This window comes from Hypomesus nipponensis, chromosome 27 (genome assembly GCF_054491055.1).
Source record: "Hypomesus nipponensis isolate SF chromosome 27, ASM5449105v1, whole genome shotgun sequence".
In the NCBI taxonomy this organism is placed as follows: domain Eukaryota; kingdom Metazoa; phylum Chordata; class Actinopteri; order Osmeriformes; family Osmeridae; genus Hypomesus; species Hypomesus nipponensis.
In genome coordinates this window covers 4,810,514-4,832,557 of record NC_140387.1, presented here as the reverse complement: position 1 = coordinate 4,832,557, position 22,044 = coordinate 4,810,514, and the positions used below count along the sequence as shown (strand labels likewise).

The 22,044-nt window shown below is 42.3% G+C and overlaps 7 protein-coding genes across 13 annotated transcripts; 5 read left to right on the top strand and 2 right to left on the bottom strand.

Annotated features, from left to right (window-relative positions):
* Positions 1–12: 12 nt before the first annotated feature.
* Positions 13–2,693, top strand: pus1 (pseudouridine synthase 1). Of its 5 annotated transcripts, XM_084693865.1 has the most exons (8): positions 24–151; positions 315–404; positions 610–732; positions 807–1,042; positions 1,133–1,270; positions 1,411–1,513; positions 1,688–2,388; positions 2,506–2,693. In XM_084693865.1, exons 4-8 carry the CDS (start codon positions 839–841, stop codon positions 2,533–2,535), a joined length of 1,176 nt encoding a protein of 391 aa, XP_084549991.1. In that variant the 5' UTR covers positions 24–151; positions 315–404; positions 610–732; positions 807–838; the 3' UTR covers positions 2,536–2,693. The 5 variants fall into 5 exon arrangements, with proteins under 5 accessions (XP_084549990.1, XP_084549989.1, XP_084549988.1 ...); XM_084693864.1 differs by having other exon boundaries at positions 13–404; positions 610–700; XM_084693863.1 differs by having other exon boundaries at positions 13–404.
* A 440-nt stretch (positions 2,694–3,133) lies between these two features.
* On the top strand, positions 3,134–6,773 carry noc4l (nucleolar complex associated 4 homolog). Its single transcript, XM_084693833.1, has 14 exons — positions 3,134–3,296; positions 3,443–3,563; positions 3,774–3,880; positions 4,054–4,311; positions 4,550–4,652; positions 4,758–4,792; positions 4,870–4,920; positions 5,054–5,165; positions 5,334–5,394; positions 5,562–5,672; positions 5,869–6,032; positions 6,141–6,223; positions 6,320–6,433; positions 6,550–6,773. The coding sequence occupies exons 1-14, from the start codon at positions 3,144–3,146 to the stop codon at positions 6,667–6,669; spliced, it is 1,593 nt and encodes a 530-aa protein (XP_084549959.1). The 5' UTR covers positions 3,134–3,143; the 3' UTR covers positions 6,670–6,773.
* Positions 6,774–6,948: 175 nt separating this feature from the next.
* vps29 (VPS29 retromer complex component) lies at positions 6,949–9,905 on the top strand. 2 transcript variants are annotated; one of them, XM_084693341.1, is made up of 5 exons: positions 7,003–7,043; positions 7,851–7,862; positions 8,713–8,904; positions 9,135–9,370; positions 9,491–9,905. In XM_084693341.1, the coding sequence occupies exons 1-5, from the start codon at positions 7,041–7,043 to the stop codon at positions 9,606–9,608; spliced, it is 561 nt and encodes a 186-aa protein (XP_084549467.1). In that variant the 5' UTR covers positions 7,003–7,040; the 3' UTR covers positions 9,609–9,905. The 2 variants fall into 2 exon arrangements, with proteins under 2 accessions (XP_084549468.1, XP_084549467.1); XM_084693342.1 differs by lacking the exon at positions 7,851–7,862 and having other exon boundaries at positions 6,949–7,043.
* Positions 9,906–10,048: 143 nt separating this feature from the next.
* Positions 10,049–12,030, bottom strand: fam216a (family with sequence similarity 216 member A). Of its 2 annotated transcripts, none has more exons than XM_084693339.1 (7): positions 11,795–12,030; positions 11,493–11,521; positions 11,040–11,155; positions 10,826–10,952; positions 10,506–10,671; positions 10,342–10,431; positions 10,049–10,232 (listed from the first exon to the last, which is right to left on the bottom strand). In XM_084693339.1, the coding sequence occupies exons 1-6, from the start codon at positions 11,875–11,877 to the stop codon at positions 10,344–10,346; spliced, it is 609 nt and encodes a 202-aa protein (XP_084549465.1). In that variant the 5' UTR covers positions 11,878–12,030; the 3' UTR covers positions 10,049–10,232; positions 10,342–10,343. The 2 variants fall into 2 exon arrangements, with proteins under 2 accessions (XP_084549465.1, XP_084549466.1); XM_084693340.1 differs by having other exon boundaries at positions 10,342–10,398.
* Positions 12,031–12,072: 42 nt separating this feature from the next.
* Positions 12,073–14,857, top strand: gpn3 (GPN-loop GTPase 3). The gene is made up of 8 exons (XM_084693338.1): positions 12,073–12,264; positions 12,585–12,693; positions 12,776–12,943; positions 13,287–13,411; positions 13,585–13,700; positions 13,805–13,901; positions 14,246–14,374; positions 14,518–14,857. Exons 1-8 carry the CDS (start codon positions 12,217–12,219, stop codon positions 14,581–14,583), a joined length of 858 nt encoding a protein of 285 aa, XP_084549464.1. The 5' UTR covers positions 12,073–12,216; the 3' UTR covers positions 14,584–14,857.
* Positions 14,858–15,116: 259 nt separating this feature from the next.
* Positions 15,117–17,617, top strand: arpc3 (actin related protein 2/3 complex, subunit 3). The gene is made up of 7 exons (XM_084693343.1): positions 15,117–15,257; positions 15,791–15,890; positions 16,202–16,278; positions 16,623–16,691; positions 16,802–16,928; positions 17,152–17,246; positions 17,419–17,617. Exons 1-7 carry the CDS (start codon positions 15,252–15,254, stop codon positions 17,479–17,481), a joined length of 537 nt encoding a protein of 178 aa, XP_084549469.1. The 5' UTR covers positions 15,117–15,251; the 3' UTR covers positions 17,482–17,617.
* A 1,072-nt stretch (positions 17,618–18,689) lies between these two features.
* On the bottom strand, positions 18,690–21,578 carry ube2g1b (ubiquitin-conjugating enzyme E2G 1b (UBC7 homolog, yeast)). Its single transcript, XM_084693344.1, has 6 exons — positions 21,346–21,578; positions 20,840–20,942; positions 20,635–20,732; positions 20,347–20,525; positions 19,989–20,092; positions 18,690–19,876 (listed from the first exon to the last, which is right to left on the bottom strand). The coding sequence occupies exons 1-5, from the start codon at positions 21,386–21,388 to the stop codon at positions 20,006–20,008; spliced, it is 510 nt and encodes a 169-aa protein (XP_084549470.1). The 5' UTR covers positions 21,389–21,578; the 3' UTR covers positions 18,690–19,876; positions 19,989–20,005.
* Between the last annotated feature and the right edge of the window lie 466 nt (positions 21,579–22,044).

Here is a 22,044-nt window from a genome sequence, read left to right as displayed (position 1 = left end):
GCGATAGAAAGGTTAAAGTTTCGTGTAGCCATGTGTGTTCCCACTTGATGTACCATAGCTAGGCTATTTACATTAATACATATGTATACTGTAGCTAGCTACTTGTAACGTGCGAGGTCGCAATTGGGACATACATTTTTGATGATAGTTTGTGAGTGCAGCGTCTAAAAGTTTTTTATCTCTACTCATTTTGCTATCTTGAACGGCTGGCTAGAAAAACTCGCTAGCGGAACCCTGTTATTTGATGCTAAGTTTAGTTAGCTCAGATTAGCTTGATGGGACTGAGGCAGCTGACCTACTGGCCTCTGTTACAGTTTACCCCATCGCTTTTCAAGATATGCTGACAATTCGTCCGGTATTGAGTGTCTTAGCAAGTTCACGATTATTGAGAATCAATTGTAAAGGTAAGCCTGGTAAGAACAGTTGTACTAGACATCTTGTGCTGTGTAGATTCAACTATGATCTGAAGCCAACTGTAGATTTTACCTTTTAAGTGACCCTTCTGTCTGTCTAGTGGGAATTGGTCAGAACTTGCGAGTCTTTTCTCCCTAGCTGTATTCCATCACCAGTTCAAGCTCGTGTGATATTGCCATTCTTAAACTCGTGCAGGCTCCGAACTGACACTTTGAAAGATGTGCCCAACCTCTGATCTGCCTTCTAAGATGTGGAGGACAGAATATAAAAGGCAGACTTCTTGAGGGTATAAAAGGCGATACCAAGACCAATTCCCAGGTATTCTATGTGAGGATAGAGCTTAATGTTCGTTTTGTTATCTCGTTAAGAATGTGTTCTATATCCTCCATTAGGTTGCCTTAACAAGGTTGTGGGGTTCCGTTGGATGATGAGCAACGAGTGTGTAAACATGCAGACCGCCAAATCACTGAAGCGAGTGGAGGAAGGCAGCGGGGACTTGGGAGAGAATGGGCACATCTCTAAGAAGGTGAAAACGGAGGAGGATCAAGCTGCTGATGAGAAGAAATACCCTAAAAAGAAAGTGGTTCTACTTATGGCCTATTCAGGAAAAGGGTACTATGGCATGCAGGTAGCCATCTTCTTTTCAAGTGGTCTAAATACACATAGATTATCTGTCACGGTCATTACCTCATGTCTTGGTTTGGACATATGTGTTTAGAGAAATGCTGGATCTTGCAAGTTCATGACCATTGAAGATGAGCTGATCACAGCACTTATTAAGGCTGGATGCATTCCGGAAAACCATGGTGATGACATGAAGAAAATGTCTTTCCAAAGATGTGCGAGAACCGACAAGGTATGAACATTGGTAGGCATAGTGTGTAAAAACTCTTATCTGAGTAGTTGCTGTTTGGTATGTTTACTGTATTGTATGAATATACATAAATCGAGACATGCCGTGCATTCATTCTCAAAACATTTGTGTTTTTTTGTAAGGGTGTTTCTGCTGCTGGTCAAGTGGTGTCGCTGAAACTGTGGCTGATTGAAGAAATTGTCGAGAAAATCAACTCTTATCTTCCAGCACAAATAAGAGTATTAGGTGAGAGTCCATTTTCAAATACAGTGCAGTTGGAAAATATGAAGCCTTTTATGTCAGATTCAGCGTGGATTCCTGTAAATATGAGGCACATGGTCTCAGTTACACTCATCCTCTAGTTTTAGTTAACGACACATGATTTATGTTTTTTATTTTTATTTTTTTATATATCAACAGGCTTCAAGAGAGTTACCGGGGGTTTCAATTCCAAAAACAACTGTGACGCTCGCACCTACTCTTACATGCTTCCCAGTGTGGCGTTTGCTCCAAAAGACTACGGCACCCAGAATTCCGCTGCCTTCCGTTTAGAGCCAGAGACACTGCAGAGAGTCAACCGTCTCTTTGCCCAGTACAAGGGCACCCGTAACTTCCACAACTTCACATCACAGAAGGCTCCGAAAGACCCCAGCGCCCGCCGTTACATCACCGAGATGTCGTGCGGCGACCCCTTCGTGCGCGACGGCACCGAGTTTGCCGTCGTCACCGTGCGAGGCCAAAGCTTCATGATGCACCAAATCAGGAAGATGATCGGTCTGGTGATCGCAGTGATGAAGGGCTACGCCGGGGAGGAAGTTCTGCAGAGGAGCTGGAGGGAGGAGAAGGTGGACGTGCCCAAGGCCCCGGGGCTGGGGCTGGTGCTGGAGAAGGTCCACTTTGACAGGTACAATAAACGCTTTGGTGGGGACGGCATCCACGAGCGGCTGGAATGGACCCAGGAGGAGGACTCGATCCAGGCCTTTAAGGAGGAGCACATCTACCCCAGCATCGTGCAGACCGAGGGCCAGGAAGGCTCCATGGCCAGCTGGATGGCCACGTTGACCCTGCACGACTTTGAGGCCACAGCCTCAGGGTTACGGGAAGATAAGGATAAGAAGCTGGTGGGTCAACAAGAAAGCAGATCATTACAAAAATATTTGACATAGTATATAGTAAGAGAATATATATAGTAATAACATCCTAAGTACTCATGAACCTTTTTTTTTCCTGTTTTCCAGGATGAAGATGAAGGTGATGGATCAGACTGAGTCACATGCCAGACAAACCAGGGATACAATGTACTTTACTAATTTGCGGTTTATATATACAAATTGAGTTTTATTTTAGTCATAGGGGACTGGTTATAGTCAATGGAAATAATTTGCTCAATTATGGAATACAAAAATAAACAAGTGTTCTTTATAAAGCCAGACCTCAAGTGCAAATCCTTTCAACAACAATTGAGATGTTTTTCAGCTGCATTTTATTTTTATTTTTGTGTGAGTTTGTCCTCATGGATGTAGATGCACCTGATCCTAATGTATTTATTGATTTGCTGAATCAGGTTAATTACATTAGGAGTTGGAGTAGTGAAGGGGGGAATGAGCAATCCTGCCTAAAAGCAGAAGTAGCATTCCTTGCTTTAAGTTAAAATGAGGTATACTTTCTTTTGAGTTTCTTTATATTTGTGACATGCAGCTGCATTTCATTTTTATTTATTTTTCTTCGTTGAATGATACAAATAATTATACCGATGGTAAAAAAGTATTCACTTTTGGTCAGGGGTCATCCCATCACGATCAGCACCATTTTGTGACCACAAGGGGGCGAAATAACACAATCCCATCTTTTTTTCAACGAGCGAGACCGAGGAAACATGGCGACGTCCAAGAAGCGCAACGTGAGGCAGGACAGCTCTAAAGAGAATCATGCTAAACAACCTAAAACAGATTTAAGCAGTAAAGTAGACTTAATTATTCAGAGCAAAAAACATGCTAATGATGTTTTTGACATCCTTGAATTTCTTCAGGTATGGAATTTCACCAGTTCTTCTTTTGTACTCTTTTTCTAATCTCATTGCAGCTAACTAGCGAGCCTAACTGACTATGCTACCATCATATATTTATTGGACGAGTTATGTTTACTACTATTCAAATGAATCTCTTTACTTTTCAGTCAGACAAAGAGAAAGACTTGATATCTGCAGCAAATTCATGTAGCAAACTTTTCTGCACTTTACTGGAGCGATGCGCCCTGTTTGTGGGGAAGCTGACCAAGGAAGAGGAGATGTTGAGTGGCAAGTATAATTGTGCACGTAAATAATGTGATTTAAATGTTGATGAATATGGACGATGGAAAAAAAATGTAAATACAACACATGTTGATGAGGGTGAAAACACACAAGTTGGAAGGTTGGTCGTCAATATAGTTAGCTCTGACATGGATTCATGTGCCTCAAGCTTCTATTGACAGTTTCTCAGCCCAGAGTTCTGTGGTTATATTCCAGGTACCCACACTGCTGACGAGAAGTACAGCATGTTTATGCGCCATCGGTACAACAGTTGTGTGGAGTTGCTACTGGAACACATTAGCCATGACTCATTTCAGATCAAGGTAAATTGTGGGCCTATTCTATCAATCAGGACATGCTCTATACATGAACGTTGTATTGTCCCGTTACAGATACCCCTCCCTCACAAAATATACAGGATCAGAATAGTTTTCAAGTCAACCATTACTTAATTGATTTGCGAAATGCGGAATTGCTTTCCTCTGATCTGATGTAGGAAACCGCTCTGTGCACACTGATGAAGTTCGCAGAGGTGGAAGGAAAGTTCCCTCTTCAGGACTTGGACTGGAGCGAACACTACAGTTTCCCCAGAGAGTTGATAAAGGCCACGGTGGAACGGCTTCTGTCTCAGACGGAGGACATGGCTCTGCTCATTTCCAGGTTTCAGGAGTACATGGAGATGGAAGACGTGCGCTACTACGTGATGAGCTCTGTCCGAGAGAACGTGGTCAAGGTCATGGAAAAAAACAAAGGGGTACGTCCGCATCATCAAAGCAAGCGCGAAACAAATGACTGGATGGCGGTTGTTGCCCGGTTCAGTTGCCTAGGCACTATTTGTATGTTGCTTTGGAGAAATGCTTTTGCTGATTGCCAAGTGAATAAAATGTCATGGCACGTTTAGTTTCGGTGACACTGTGGGGTGCTCTTCCCTTGGGCTTGTGTTTATGCTGTGCCACTGTTTTTGATTGACTGCTCCTAAATGGTCTTCTCAGGCAGTGATGCCCGTTTACCAAAACAATGTCTTCATCCTGCTGTCCAACATCGTCCTCCCAAGCCAAGAATCAGAATTCACCAACTTTATGGTCAAACAAGAAGGTCAGCCCCTGTATTTGTTATTCGTATTATGTACTAAGTAGGCTAAATGTAACACATGACATACATTTTTCAACAATTGTATTATTTTTGCTTTAAATTCAACAGCTAAACACAAAGACTGGAAAGCAGCTAAACTGAAAGTAAGCAGAACCTCTCACTAACATCACATCATGTAATTTAGTCTGATACCAATTCTATTTTGAATTCTCTCCGTCAGGAACACAAGCGTGCTTTTGAGCGGATGTGGCTCGGATTTTTGAAATATAAGGTAAAGCTAGATAAGTACTACGACATCAAGTTGTTAAATATTGTTTCACGTTTATTCTCTTTTGTTGCTGTTGCCAGCAGCTGTTCTCATCCACACTGCTTTAACGATAAAAACCCTTCTATCTGTTGCTTAGTTACCAGGCAGCATGTACAAGAAGGTGCTGGTAATCCTGCATGACTCCATCCTGCCGCACATGAGCCAGCCCACACTCCTGATTGACTTTCTCACTGCGGCCTATGATGTCGGTGAGTCGCACGTGCACAGGACCACTGAGGGAGTGCTCACTGATCTGCTGGATTTGACCAGTTGCTTTTGTGCTGTTTGAATGGGCTCACAAAATGAATATGACTCTTACTGCACATTGAACATGAGGCGGACTTTTGTCATCTTACGTTTTCTGTCCTCTTATACAGGAGGGGCAATCAGCCTTCTGGCCCTCAATGGCTTGTTTGTACTAATACATCAACACAATCTGTGAGTCATCCACAAACACAATGAATTGCCTTGTCTGTATTTGTGCAGCCGCATGTCCCGTAGATATGTAACTGTGTGATATCAATTAGATTAGGTTGCCATAACCCAGGGTGGTTTGTGTTCAGGGATTAAGCGATGACGCCTACTTTTCCTTTTTCCCCCCGCAGAGACTATCCAGATTTTTATAAGAAGCTGTATAATCTGCTGGACCCCTCTGTCTTCCATGTCAAGTACAGAGCCAGATTCTTCCACCTAACCAACCTCTTCCTCTCCTCCTCGTAAGATCCCGCCTTCTCTCTCGCCGCTATTGATGTCTAGCACTCCATTTTCTTTAGCACTCCTAGAGGGTTAGAGAGCAACAGCTTCAAGGAAAAATACTTGTGTGTGTATATATAAAAACATATATTTTAAAGTCATACTACTATTGTCACATCTCCCTTCCTCACGCTCTCTTTCTCCATAATCCCTTGCCAGTCACCTGCCTGTGTACTTGGTGGCAGCCTTTGCCAAACGCCTGGCTCGCTTGGCCCTCACGGCGCCCCCTACTGCTCTCCTCATGTTACTGCCCTTCATCTGCAACCTCATCCGCCGCCACCCCGCCTGCAGAGTCCTAATTCACCGGCCGAGTGCAGTCGAAGGTACTGGTGGCTCTCTCTCTGTCTCTCTCCCTGCTCCCTTTTAAGAAGGTCACGGCTTGCATCGGCTTGTCTTCATGCTGATAAATGATTGTGTATGTGTCGTGCCAGTGGCCTGCGATGACCCATACCTTATGGAGGAGGAGGACCCGGCCCAGTGCCACGCCCTGGACAGCAGTCTATGGGAATTTCAGGTGTGTGTAGTACAAGTTTGGAAGAGAGTCCAGCTGCGATGTCATCCACACACCAGTAGATAGACTCTAATCGCTGTCCACTGTTCCGTTGTACAGACCCTGCAGAAGCACTACCATCCTGATGTGGCCAAAGCTGCCATGGCAATCAACAAGCCCCTGGGTGATAAGGAAGATGACATCAGTGATCTGCTGGAACTGTCCACCTACGAGGTAGGTTCCAATGATCATATTGCCTCTTCAGTGTCTGGACAGTGGCGAACTGTATATGTACAGCATGTGAACAATGCTCTTACTGTGTGTGTTTGTGTGCTCGTGCTTGTTCACAGCTAATAGAGCGAGACCTGAAGCAGAAAACGAACAAGGGGGTGCCACTGGAGTTTGAACCGGCCACTGAACTGCTGCAGGGATGTGGAGGGGTTTTGAGCCGGCACTTCTCCCTGGAGTAGAATTGTTGTTTTGACATCTTGATTCACTTCTTCCACCTACATGTATTTCTCTCCCCCATACTCCTTTTTGTGTACTTTTGGTGACAAACTATACAATAAACCGTAAAAAAAATTATGTTGAGCTTTGCTTCGCTATAATTATCAAAAGTATTAGGTAGCTTGTTGGAATTTTACTACTATGTTATTTTATAAGTTCTTTTGAGTCCAGTTGATTTTATGGAGCTAGAGCAACACACGAATATTGTCCCTGATTGGCGTTCGTAGGCGTACTCACATTCCATTGGCTGAGAGTTTGACGTAGGTCTACGCACCTTACGTTATTGTACGTAGTCGCTTCCTGAGTTTGGCAAGCAGATACAGCAAAACAGAAAATGGTAAGTCTTAAGAACCAAAGAATCTCATGTCTGGCCATTTTATCGACTGTTTGTGCTCCAAATTTCAGTTGCTTCAGGCTTAACGGACAATATGCTTTTAGATCGTTTGTGTTTTAGATTTGTTTTCAAACCGGAACATTGGTCAGCTATTTAGCCCGTGGTGGATGAACGATCACATGACAGATGAAAAAGTGATCAGTAAAAGCAAACTAGAATAAGTTTCGGCACTGTTCACCTTTTTCCACTTGCACGGTGTTTTATTTTCAGTTCATAATTTGATGTTTGATGAGAATGATGTTTGTTTCTGCGTGTAACAGATAATCAGTCACTCGTATTAGAACTACTACTGTACTAGACTTGGTAGCTACATCAGCAACATTTGCAAGGCAGTGAGCCACTATAAGCACCGGACACTATCATACTCTACCAAAAACCAAAACACATTTGACACTACCTAGAATGATATTACTATTTGCTGCTTGTCAGGTCTAATTCCACATATCAATCACAACAGAGTTAAACATGATGCTCGATGTGCATCAAACACTGTTACGCTGTTGTGTGGATCACTAACCATCCATTAACAAATTAACTACCATCACCTCTAATCTTTTGGAATGAATACTTACTTAATCCATCCACTTTTCATTTTCTAATTTCAGTTTTCCCCTCTTGTCCCACCTGTTTTCTTTTTAAATCTTTGATTATGCATCATCGCAATCTCTGCACACGTCATGCCTCTCACCTGTCTCACGCTCTCCCCTCCCACCCTCCCCTCCCTCCAATGAACCTCTACGTTGTGTACAGGCTGGTCATCGGGTAAGTCCCCCCCCAGTGTGTCCTGTTATATCTGTCTTCTGTTGCTCTGTCGTGCACACTAACAACGGGGTCGGGCTGAGGGACTGTAGAACCACCGCAGTGTCAGCAAGTGTCTGCAGTGTCAGCAAGCATTTTGCTAGGATACAATATAATAAAGCAACATATTAAGAATATACAGTTAATCCGATTCTACTTATTTTTTTATGAATACTCTCCTAACTTTGTGTGGGCTGCTCAGCCTTTTAATGTAGGATATAAATGAATTCAAATATTGTGTTTAAACCCCCCAGAAATGTGTCAAGTGTCATGCTGTGTTTCATAGTTCATAGTTTGTGGTTTGTGCTGTTGAGGCATCCAGTGTAAACTCCCAAAAATTGAGCGCCCCTGCCCATCTATTTCTCCCCCCATGGTGTTCATGAAGTGAAAGGCACAGACTGTATAAAATAAATAAGCTTATAGCAAAAATGATCATTGCGAAATGGTGCTGGCATTCAATCTCTGAATGCACATTTTCACTTTTCTATTCACTTGTCATTTCAATATAGACTGATGCCGTTTCTGCATATACTTCTAAATCAGATATGAGAATGATATGAAGGAGGCTAATGAAGTGTACTTATTCTTGTTCTGTGGTATCATGAATGCCTTATGGTGGTTAGGTAGAACATCAAATCATCCTGTTTGTCCCATTGTCTTCTACATAAAACTTTTGTGGAGAAACAAAGTAAGACTGGCTCTGCCTGTGATAGCCTGCATACTGTGGCCTTGCTAAGAGTGGGTACAGTCCGAAAGAACTTTCTATTATGTCATAACTTACAGTTTTACCCATTAACTGTCTGTTGCTTGCTAGTTGGTCCTGGTGTTAGGTGACTTGCACATTCCCCACCGATGCAACACCCTGCCAGCCAAGTTCAAGAAGCTGCTGGTCCCAGGCAAGATCCAGCACATCCTCTGCACGGGCAACCTCTGCACCAAAGAGAGCTATGACTACTTAAAGACCTTGGCCGGGGACGTGCACATCGTCAGGGGAGACTTTGACGAGGTCTGTATCTGCGTTAATTAACATTTAATTCAATTGAAATTAATTTAAATTGAACTGATTTAAATTTAAGTCCCATCTACAGTACCTGACCTCCTGTCTAACCCATCACCTGTCTACATTTTGCGCCTTCTATAATATAAAAATGGAAAATGCCGTTTATGAGAAAGGTGAAATGAGAATGATCCGAGCGGGTCATTTAAATTGAACTGCTCCGTGTGCCTGGTCCACAGAACCTGAACTATCCAGAACAGAAGGTTGTGACGGTGGGTCAGTTTAAGATCGGCCTCATCCATGGCCACCAAGTGATCCCCTGGGGAGACATGGCTAGCCTGGCGCTGCTGCAGAGGCAGCTCGACGTCGACATCCTCATCTCTGGACACACGCATAAGTTTGAGGCCTTTGAGAACGAGAACAAGTTCTACATCAACCCGGGCTCGGCAACGGGCGCCTACAACGCACTGGAAAGGTACGTGACCGAATAGCTCTCTTGATATCCACTTCCGGAAGATTCTGTCCCGTAAAAAGCGAATGGATTGAGTGGTATGTCATCCTAATGAACGACCACTCTTTTCATGTTTCTTTACAGCAACATCATCCCATCCTTTGTATTGATGGACATCCAAGCCTCCACAGTGGTCACGTATGTCTATCAGCTCATTGGAGATGATGTCAAAGTGGAGAGGATCGAGTACAAGAAGTCCTAAAGCAAGTGGAGGGAGGGGGGGGGGGAGGTAGAACGGTAGGGAGGGAGGGTGGAGGCATGGGCTGTTGTCGTTCACTTTGTGTATCGTTTCATTCCTTTCCACCTGCAGCCCCAATTGTCATCACAATGCTAATGCTGTACCATAACTGTTTGCTAACTTAACTCTAAAAGAAATGTATGATATCGTTTATATGTCATCAGCATTTGCTTGTATTTGACCATCCAACCTGGTGTCTGTAGAGAATGCAATAATGTCACATGTATGTGCATAATGTCATTAAAGAAATATTTGGTGCCATTTTTTTTTTTTTTCCCTCATGCAATGACTTCTTTTAGACATTGGAATTTTCCTGTAGTTTATCTTATTCAAATTTTTCCCGTAATAAAAATCTCATATCACTGTCAGAAGTGTGTTCTCATTATGTACTAAGACTTACGGCAGCTGTAACGTTTAAATCAGGCCCAGTAGCGAGTTCTCATAAATCAGGTAAGTTGACAGGGGATGCTGTCAATCCCATGTGATCATACACTTCCTCCCTCATAGACAGTGAGCTCAGATATTCACTCAGTGAGTCATCCGCCTCCTCCAGGTCAAAGGGGAGGTCATCCTCCCACAGCTCGGACCCTGGAGCAAAGACACGGACGAAAGCTTGTCGTCGTCAGATAATCATGACTCATTAATAATGATTGTAATGACTGAATCGCTGTCAGGTCGCAGTAAGCCACACACTTACGTCTAGGCTTGGGTTTTGTCATCGTGTTGACTGTTAGCAGTGTGCTTCTTGGCCTTCCTGTGTTTTGACGGCGAGTTGTCAGAGAATGTTCTGTGGTGTTGGAAAAAATGGAATGTAGTGACATCGTGTCATCGTGTCAGCTCATTCGCTTGTCTGGAACCTACCTCAAATGTCGATTGGGGATTTTCGGGAGAGTGGTTTTCCCAGAAAGCACGGAACCTTTCCGTTCACGGTCCTTTGGACAAGAGTGTTTCTGAATCTCACTCTCATGTTCATAGGGCAGTGACTCAACCTCCAGGTTCTCTATGTCATCCTTCACCAGATGTCGGCCTTCAGACAGAAGTAACACAAAAGTCACAATGCCACAATCATTAATACCAACAACAGCCTTTTATGTCTAGGCTTGTCTAAAGTCAGTCTGGGCTGTTCCTGCACCGCTTCATTACGCGTCTGTGTTAGTCTTTTTAAGGCTTGGCTGTCTCACCTGCTTGAATACACCTGTGCAACACGTTCATATAGTGCTGCTGAATGAGCTTGTGCACGTGCTCCATGCTGCAGGTGTCTGCAATGGTATGCAGGTACCGTCTCTGACCAGGTGTCAGATAAGAGTTCTGGGAATGACACAGATTGAGAATGCCTCACTTCCAATGGATTTACCTTCAAATATTGTTTAATATTTAATATACATCTGGCTGCACCTCTAAAAAGGGAGCCTTTGCCATAGTCTTGGGTATTTGAATTGTTTTCATGTGTCGACTGGGTGCTGGCAGTCTCAATGTTCTTAAACCACTGCTGTGGTTTACACTGCCCGGTGCTGCAAAGAGAGGAGTGAAAGAATATCTGACTTCACGTGATCATAATGTCTAAATCATCCCTAAAATCGACACATCCTGTTGGTTCGATTTGTGTCAATAGGTTGATGACCTCATTAACTTAAGGATGAGCCAAAGGACTCTAATGGGATCACAGCGGCAGTAAATTATCCTCTTGTTACCAACACTGTCCTCAGTCCAATCTCGGGTGTAATGTTTCCTCTGGTTTCCTTAGATGGCAGCATGCCACCGGTGTCCCCATTAGGCCAACATAGCTTTGGACAAACCACACAATGTAGCATATTTTGTCCAAACTTGTTTTACAGAATGTAAATGTACCTCTTTTGGAGTACTGTAATCCAGTATACCTGCAATAAAGACACAATATTCTTTGATTTTGTCCCTTACAGTTTTCCTTCACTACTGCTGTTGTTTCTATCACCACTTACATCACAGATTTGGTTTAATTCCCTTTTGTTTTAGGCTATTCTGTTTTGGGCGATATAGTCGACATTGATGATGTACACAATTTACGAAATCTACATCATCGTTGAAATACTTTGATAGTGTTAAATGTTTTTAGAATCATCATGATAAAAACAACCATCCAAAAGTCACCCAAGACTCAGTAATAGGCTCACCTAGACATGGCGTTGTCCTGTTGATATCCATTCACGTTGTTGTGAAATTTGACTACGTTAGCAAAAGTCACTTGCTTTTTCATATCAAGAGGCAATATTATTCATTCATAAAATAAAAAGCTAGAGCGAATTATGAACGCCTGTCGCTTTGGCCGGACCCAACCGTCGCAGCAATCGCACAGCCCACGATTTCAAGGTACGCCGCTGAGCAGATACGCATTTTCTTTACGAGAGCTTTTTGACCCAATACGGCAGCTGTACCTACACTCATGGTAAAAAAAATGGTTGCCTACTATAAACATGTTGTTGATAAGGGATATAAATAATATGAAGGTATAACCGCTTGAGTGGAAACACTTAGCCATTTAAAAAACTTGGGAGGGTTACTGTTACGATAGTACTGTCCAAAACAGGAGTGTCAAATGCCTCGTTACGCACAACTTGTGATGGGCCCGGCTGGAAGTGGCAAGGTACTGTATCTCCCTCAAACTAACGTACTGTAAACGTAATGTCCGGGCTGTGGTGATGCTGAAATTTGCTAGCTAGCAAGCAAACGTAATTATTATCTCTTAATATCTGATGTGACTGGTTGCAATTACTAAAAATCAACTAGACAGTAAAAGTACCACGTTTGCTCCGATAATTTCAGGTTTACAGCACTTTTGTAATTTCAGTAGGTTACTTGTCCCCTTTTGCAGCAATTGCGTTTTAAGATTTCCAAAACTAAACCTCCGTACTTACCTCCCTTTCTCTACCTATATCCCTATCATACAATTTGTTCCCATTTCAGAGTACCTACTGTACTACAATGATTCAGCATGCAGAGGCCATTCACCGTTCTGTGCAAGTTGTCAATCTGGATCCAGCAGCTGAGCATTTTAACTACCCTGTCATGGCAGGTGAGGATGGAACCCACGCTTTACCGAATACACACAGGTGTTTGTTTACGGTTCAGTTCACACGATGTTTACTTCTCCGCAGACATCCGTGAGCTGATCCAGGTTGAAGATGTCATGGAGGATGACTCTTTGCGCTTTGGCCCGAATGGAGGTCTAGTCTTCTGCATGGAGTACTTCGCCAACAACTTTGATTGGCTTGAGGAGAGTCTGGGTCACGTGGAGGATGACTATATTCTGTTCGATTGTCCAGGTAAGCTGCCAGTCACCGATTATATTCATTCAAGGACAAGGATGGGTATCATATTATCAATGACGAGGTTGTAAGAACTAGTTATCAGGGGGTCAGATAGCTGAGCGGTTAGGGAGTCAGGTTATTAATCAGAAGGTTGCCGGTTCGCTTCCCGGCCGTGCCGTATGACGTTGTGTCCTTGGGCAAGGCACTTCACCCTACTTGCCTCGGGGGGGGGGGGGGGGGGGGGGGGGGGAGAATGTCCCTGTACTTCAGTCTATGGCTCTGGATAAGAGCGTCTGCTAAATGACTGAATGTAATGTAGTTGTGTTTGTTACTTATGATAATGGTCCTTTGGGTGCAGGTCAAATAGAGCTCTATACACACCTCCCCGTAATGAGACAGCTTGTGGAACAGCTCCAGCAGTGGGAGTTCCGTGTGTGTGGGGTCTTCCTGGTTGACTCGCAGTTCATGGTTGAGACTTTCAAGGTAAACACCCCCCCCCCATCGACGCTTTTCCTTGACTCACAGTTTCACGACTTTTCAGATTGTGATGTGGACTAAACTATGATACTGAATTGAGTGAAAATCTGATGATAGACATGATCTGGAATCGGAGTTGCTCATCGAGGCTTGACCCCATTCTGTGTGCTCCTATCCAGTTCATCTCAGGGGTTATGGCTGCATTAAGTGCCATGGTGTCCTTGGAAATCCCTCAGGTCAACATCATGACCAAGATGGACCTGCTCAGTCCCAATGGCAAGAAGGAGATTGAAAAGTAGGTACTGGTACCAGAGTGGGACAAAAATGATGTGTGTCTGTTGTTGTACAGTGTATCTGTCGAGGCTTCTTCAGTCTATTGATCTGCCTCCTTCCTCACAGATACATGGACCCAGACATGTATTCAATGATGCAGGACAACGCAGCCAGCATCAGAAGCAAGAGATTTAAGAAGCTGACCAAAGCTATCTGTGGTTTGGTAAGATCACATAGTGAATACAAGTCCAGTCAGAAACGGCATTACTGACAGTCAAATTGATCCCTCTCTCCTCAGTGAAGCTCTGTGACTTTCATTTTGTATTTAGGGAATGCTCTGGAATGATAGTTAGTATATAGTACATCATTAGTACATTTAGTCATTTAGCAGACACTCTTATCCAGAGCGACTTACAGTAAGTACAGGGTGAAGTGCCTTGCCCAAAGACACAACGTCATTTGGCATGGCCGGGAATCAAACCAACAACCTACTGATTAATACCCTGACTCCATAACTGCTCAGCCATCTGATATATATATATATATGTATATATATGTACTCTCTAGATTGATGACTACAGCATGGTAAGGTTCCTGCCTTTTGATCGCACAGACGAGGAAGGCATCAATATAGTGTTGCAGCACATCGACTTCTCCATACAGTATGGAGAAGATTTGGAGGTTAAGGAGCCAAAGGTGAATAATGCATAGTTTCCTACTTTCTATATGCACGCTTTGGATAAATGAATAACATGTCATAATATAATTGTATATTTTATTAATTATTAAAAAAAAATTATAGTACACTTTATTTTATTTTACGTCACGTCTATCCCTAGGAGAATGATGAGGATCCCAGCAACACAAACTATGATGAATTATTCCAGGACAAATCAGAAGGCTGACAGAAGACTTGGATGAGGAAGAAATGAAAAAACACATACTCACAATTTTGAAGAAGATATTTCAATGGAACTGTAGTATTTATTCCTCAGTTTATTATTTAGGTTGCGGCATTATTTGTCATTTAGATAAGAGTATTGCCAAACGACATCTTCATCCAATTAAATTTAACATATCACCCACTGTTTCTTCAAAAAATTGAAGAAACTGAAAGAAAGACAAAAGTTTTTGAATATATTGCTTATATTTTTAATAAAATATTGTAAAATGATGAAACGGAATGGTGCACTTCCACAGCTACTGTATAAAGGCAAAGGGGCGTTAGTGAGTAATTTCAGATTTTATAGTTAATCCCAAAACACATTTTGCCCAATGCCCCAATTTAACTGTTACAGTTTTCACTTCTTTCAATTGTAATACATGAGTACTCGTTTCAGTTGTGTCCATTTGGCACTGAAAATATTCAACTGAGAGCTTTCATTTAATGTACCCAATTTTAAATCTAATCCATAGACCTATTGCTAAACAATCGTTTTGTCGCCATCTTGTGACATTTAAATGCATTACATTAAACCACTTCCTGTAAAAAATTGTTGGGTGGGACAAGCGGAAGCAGTGTCTTGCACCACTGACATTTTTCTGAGGAAGAATTTCTAAATAGCTGTTCAAAATGCCGGTAAGTCTCATTTAAAATCACATATTCCACGATGTTAATTATTTGTCAATGTTTGCGTTGAGTATAGTTTATTTGTAAAACAAGCAACTGGGATTTTCTTGCTGAGCCACCGTATGCTCTTGATTTTACCAGCCACCACTGTACTATTAGCTTCCTAGCTAACCAGGAACTGCAAAACAGTGCTTCATTTATAATAGCTACCAACACATAAAAATTGCTATTTAACCGAACAGAGGCATTATGATATCGACGCGCAATCACTCACATTTGATTGCAACTGCTTGTGCTACTGTCACCGTATAGTGTAGCTTGCCTACACGTAGCCTAATCTAACTACTTTACTAGATTCTTGAGTTGTCTTGCTTTCGTGTACGCCAACTGGTTATCAATCATGGCAAAATAATCTCAGGCCGCCTTAACCCATTAAAAAAGTACTCTTGCATAAACGATACTGATGTGAGTCAAGTCCTGGATGATGGCGATGTTTAGCTAACTACTGTCAATTGTGATTTCCATAATGATTTCCTTCACAGGCGTACCACTCCAGTTTGATGGATTCTGACACACAGTTAGTTGGAAACATGGCTATGCTACCCATTAAATCCCAGTTCAAGGGCCCTGCTTCAGACAAGAGTAAGTCTAAAACTCAAAGGTTGTTAAAATAAATGGAGAGGTGGCCCTCGAAATGTTGTATATCTTTCCTAGTCAACTCTATGCAGATGACTAGCTTAATTGTCTGTTTGGACACAACATGTTTCGATTATAGGGATCAATCCTACATCTTCTAATACCTTACCAGAAGAAAGCCCTATTTTGTTTCATTACAGGCTAGGATGAAGCTGCATGTTGCTTCCTTATTTGGTATCATGAGTTGGTCTACATCCTCTTCCCTTTAATAAATAACTGTTCCACTTCTGTATACTAACCATGCTTAATTTTAACAGCCAAAGACACAGACATCATTGAAGAGGCCATCTATTACTTCAAAGCCAACGTATTCTTCAAGAACTATGAAATCAAGGTATGGCAGACTACAGTGAAGAGGTTACCGTTGCATGTACTTCTACAATTGATGCCCATTTCCTTTAAAGGAATACATTTATATTTTTCTCTTGAATACTCAGTGTTAAAGTCACTCAAATATTTGGACTGGAGTGTTCTCCCGTAGGTTGTTGCTGGTTATCCCACATGCCCCAGCCTGCCTTTATGAATGTTGCCTTTGGTGATGCAGGCCATACATAGTAGTTTCACAGCAGTTTAACTGTTTCACTTACTGCTCTAGGGCCATGACTGGCCATTGTATGGCCATTTAAGAGTATCTGTGTATCTGCTTTAACTGGAATTACTTGTGTGTTTGGTTTTCAGAACGAGGCAGACAGGACACTGATCTATGTCACACTGTACATATCCGAATGCTTAAAGAAGCTGCAGAAGGTACCTGGATCCCACTAAAACAAAAATATATCGACATGAAGCTAGAATCCATCGATGAAAAACGTTTTTTTTTGTATGCTGAACATTACTTGTTCTCCCTGTGTTTGTAGTGCAGCTCTAAAGGGCAGGGACAGAAGGAGATGTACACTCTGGGCATCACTAACTTCCCCATCCCAGGAGAACCTGGCTTCCCCCTCAATGCCATGTATGCCAAACCCAGCAGCAAACAGGAAGGGGGTAAGGATATCAATTGGTTGGGATCTTGTGTAGTGACTGCTAAGGGCCCCTCGTTATGCAGTTGTCTCCTCATGGTTCCTTCCTGTAGTTGGAAAAGAACTAGCAGGATGTGTTCGTACGCATAAATCTTGATGCATCAAGTACTACAAGGCTGGATTTACACGGGGATGGATGTCACAACACAGGATGTTAAGTCATAGATGGATCTGTGTTCTTTCATCAGAGACCATGAGGGCATACCTGCAGCAGATCCGGCAGGAGACCGGACTGAGGCTATGCGAACGTGTGTTCGACCCCCAGACAGACAAACCCAGCAAGGTGAGACCCTGACCTCTTCCCTGTCTGTCCCATGACAGCCAGTTACAGCTAACAGTCGGCTAACAATCGACACTGAGCCAGCTGAAATGTGTTGAATCGACTCAGCACTGTGAGCCGAGTGAAGTGATTCTGACCCTCTCTCTCTCTCTCTCTCTCCCTCTCTCTGTTTCAGTGGTGGGTGTGCTTTGTAAAGAAACAGTTCATGAACAAAAGCCTGTCAGCTCCTGGACAGTAGACCACTCAGGACCACCAGTGGTTATCCGGATCTTGATTTTTATACTGAATAATGCAACAACACACAAAGACATACCATTGTGATTTCATTTATCATGTTAAGCTGGTGCTTGATTCAATAAAACTATTAAAACTTTTGAGGGAAACATTCTTTTATGTAGTATGTTTTACATCACTTCCTACGGAAGTACCGCTAGGCTCTACGAATCTGGAGACTCTTCGTCAAGGAGTTACCAGTAGTTTATTCCAGTACTAAATTCCAGCATGACAGTTAATTGAAGTGTGACAGGAAAAGAATGGACGGAGGAAGACATACAGAAAAGGGTGAAGGTTGGATTTGAACCCTGGCTGTTGCAGTACTGCCTCAGCTTACAAAGCATGCACACTAACCCAGTGAGCTAACAGGGGATCCCTACTTTCCAGAGTTTTCTGACAACCCAACAACTGCAGGTTGTTACTAGTAGATAGCTCAATGTCAAATTTAAATGTTGAGTGGAGACTGTTATGATCCCTGATAGCGCAGTGGTTAAGGATGTGGGCTGCTGTGTGAGGGGTTGTGTGTTCAAATCTGGCTGAAGGATGTTTTTCTGGCTACATTTTTGCTCTTCGATTTATAAATAAAACTTGACTTATAAATAAAACTGATAAAAGGTAAATGTATTTTTAGACTCCTGTGGCCACATCCTACTGCCCGGCTGTCCAGATCCCCAACTGTCTGTTCTGGTGGGACAGTTGGGTACCTGGAAAGACAGTTGGGAGAGGGGATCTGGACGGTCGGGGATTGCCCTGCGGTTACAGGGATCTGGGCACTACGCTCTGTGCTGGACTTGAACCCATGTTGTTGTGGTTTAGGTCCCTGTTCTCAACCCACTACACCACGGGGTCCCCCCCCCGATTATCATTGTATAATGAACACTCTGAACACATACTAATCCCTTTGGTCATTTACCCCAAAACACATACTACCCAGAGTGTGAATTCAACAATGATAATCGGGGGGGGGGCAACTTATTTTCCAGGGTGTAAAGTAATATTACGATTCATGGTTCAGTATTTGCTGCATATTAAATCCATTTCAAATCGCTTCCATATTCAATTTGCTATTGTATTTCAAAAGCTATGGCTAATTTGACAGAATAACATGAACTTGGTAGTCGTAGTAACAAGGTGTTCATTTCATCAATTCTTTCCTCAAATAAATCAAGTCTGGAAGTTGAGAAATGTTTATTAAATCTAAAAGCAAATCTGCATGAAATATTCAGAAAACTGAACATAACAAGTAGTGCTGCGATTAAAACCACATCAAAGGAGAAAACGGCAACACCAGTCTGGGCTTCCAACCCATTGAGCCTTAGTAGTTAAAATAAGTCAAACCTTCAGAATGTTATGTGGATCATTTTGCTTCTTCCAAAAAAGTGTAAGCATTGTTTAGTCAGGTTCACGATATTAATTAGAAGGACTTGGATTCAGATCTGTTCATATTCTAAGCTAAATTCCTGTACACATGCAGACATTGCTGAAAGGTTAATAGACGTACTTCCAACCAGATTCAAGCTCAAATACACCTTCCCAAACAAAATGTCTGAATTATATAGCTGGATTACAATTTTCTCTAATCACGTTCAAGGATATGCAGTGCTAACTAAGACATGGGGGATCTCCAAAAGGGAAGTTAAACAAAGCACAAATCACATACCTGTGGTACAGTTCATAATATTTACATACACAAAAAAATAGTACTTTAGAGCTGAGATCTTGATTACAAAAAAATATTCTCTGTCCCTCATTCTTGAGATTCGTAGCTTTTTGGTTTGTCCAAAAGAATATCTTGATCAAAAAAAAAATGAAGAGATGAGTCCTGACCCAGTCATTGACATCACTGGAGACAGTTTCCTTTGATTTAAGGGAAACAACTTAAGGCAACAGTGTGTTGACCCCATGAGAAGAGTTCAAGGGGTCTTTGCAGAACACTTTGGAGGGGGTAGGTTCCAGAGTTTAAGAGTAGGGACAATAAAAGCCATTGCCCATCTGTATCAATTCCTCCTCCTCCATGCTCCCAATGACCTCAAATGCTCCAACCTCCAAAATTGCATAAGAAATAAGTATAGGATACATGGCTCAGTGGCAGGTCAAAATAAAGAACAAGCTCTTAAAACAAATGAAAAGAACGTGCATGTTGTTGGTTTGTTGGAATACTTGTCAAAATAAATAAGGAACACACAAAACTGAGAAAACTGGCCTCCCTCCATTGGATGCATGTTCTGCCTACATCATTTACCTGGTGGTAATCAGATCAGACCCTATTTACAAAACAAAACGGTGGGTATACCTTCCTTCCTATGAGTAAAATACTGGTGTAAAAAGTCTGCTTGAAGAACAACATGATTGAAACGAATCTGGGGAAAATTCAAAAGAAAACAATTAAAATACTAGTTTTAATTTTGGAGACAAGAAATTGCTCATTTACTTTAACACACCTAAACCATATTGAAACGGCAAGACACTTACTATTAGACAGAAGACCTCTAGTCAAACGCCATCTCCTGACTTCTCCTCACACAACGAGCCACTTTTCTCTTAAACTCTCCTGTAGGATCCTCTCGCCACTCTTTCTGCAAGGCACAACAAAACAGTTGATCAGAAATCACAAAACATATCGAATCGCACAGAATGACCATGTACCAGTAATCGGAAGGTTGCTGGTTCGAATCCCGGCCGTGCCAAATGACGTTGTGTCCTTGGGCAAGGCACTTCACCCTACTTGCCTCGGGGGGGATTGTCCCCGTACTTACTGTGAGTCGCTCTGGATAAGAGCGCCTGCTAAATGACTACACGTAAATGTGGTGGCATGTGCTGAAAGACTTACAGCTGCGTCCACATTGGCAGGTGAATCTCCGTTGGGGTCAGCCAGCATGGAAATGACACTAATCATGATAGTCTCCACTGTGTGGATGGGCAACCAGCGCTCCTCTGGCTTCTCATAGCCAAACTTGTCCTCTCCGGGCTCGTGCAGAATGGAGATGCACACGTCTCCATTCTTTGAAACTAACAGGAGTGCAAAGAGGGAGGCTTGGTTAAGATTCCCCTGAAGAGGGTGCAGAATGATGATATTATGAGCATGGAGACAGCGGTTGTGTGCCGAGACGAACGTTACCATTGGGGTGCCAGATTTCTGTGATGAACTTCATCTTGGGAGGTCTATGGGGGTAGTCATGAGGGAAAATCAAGTATGCTTTGAAGAATCCACCTTCACTGGAATACAAAAAAAAAAAAGAATAGTGACCAAACATTAGTCGGGTGGCAAGGTAAAGAGAAGAGTGAGACTAGAAAATACTGCGTCAGTAATTTATCCAACTCACAACAGTGTATCTTGAGGTCCAATGACGACCACCTCCCACTGGTAAATGTCATCATCGTCTATGAGCCCAGCAGAGAAGCCTTCCACTGGGTTCTTGTTGAGCTCTAAATTTACGACACGACAAAGACTCGGAAAGTTAAGCATGACATATCTACTTCTAACTAAGATATAAGTGATTGGCATGTTTGCCGAGGCCAAGCCAGCTAGACAGCTATGTGAAATAAATGATTGAATGTACCGTAGAAAGCTAGACTACCTGACATTAACCCAACAACTGACAGCTTGCCATGTGCTTAGCTAGGTAGTTTAGCTAAACAAACACAGATAGCTAGCTAGCAGCAGCTATATAGCTTACTAGCTTGTTTGGACATGAATGTGGATATCTATCTGAATTACAATGTTGTATGTTTAGCAATGACAACTACAGTATATAGGTACCATTCCACCAAGCTGTGTAGCTATCTAGGGTGGTGCGTGGCTAGCTAGCAAATAACACCGTCTATTTACCTGCCAGTTGTTTTCGAAGCAGCAGTGATGATTGTTCGGTCATTTTTTGTGGGCTAAAGACAGCACCAGTAATGTCACCAATATTAAATCTAATACAATGAATACAAAGTAATTAAACAATATATGCCGACGTTTTAACAAGGCCTTATTGACTGATGAGTGAACAACTCAAGTTACAAAGCAGGCTAGCTAGCAGCTAGCTAAATCCTCCAACAAGTCCGCATGCGCATTGCTGCAAGTTCTGTCAGCCTATCCCTGCTGTAGCAATCTTGTAAATCTGATACAAGAATTATGGAATTAAGCAAAATAGCATTATTGAACCATTGTTGGCTATAGATTCATTTTTATTGAACAAACATTTAAGAGCAGATCTTGTGTAGGAAATCAATCATTATTAAATGAACCATTTTTAAACATAGGCCTATTGTCCCGGCGTAACAAATGAACAGAAAAACAGACGACTAAAATAATCTTCGAAAATGATATTCATTTTATACCTGTTGAAACTACATCATAGAGAGCGAATTTGTGTATGTAGTTACTTATATTCTCCTACCATTTAATACCTGACAACAGTATTTAATTGATAGTTAGTGTGTAAAGTTGGTCTTTAGATGGGGGGCGCTATGGGAAAATACTCTCCATGATTATACATACACACAAGTCCACAGTCAGGTACACAGGTACACAGTCAGGTAC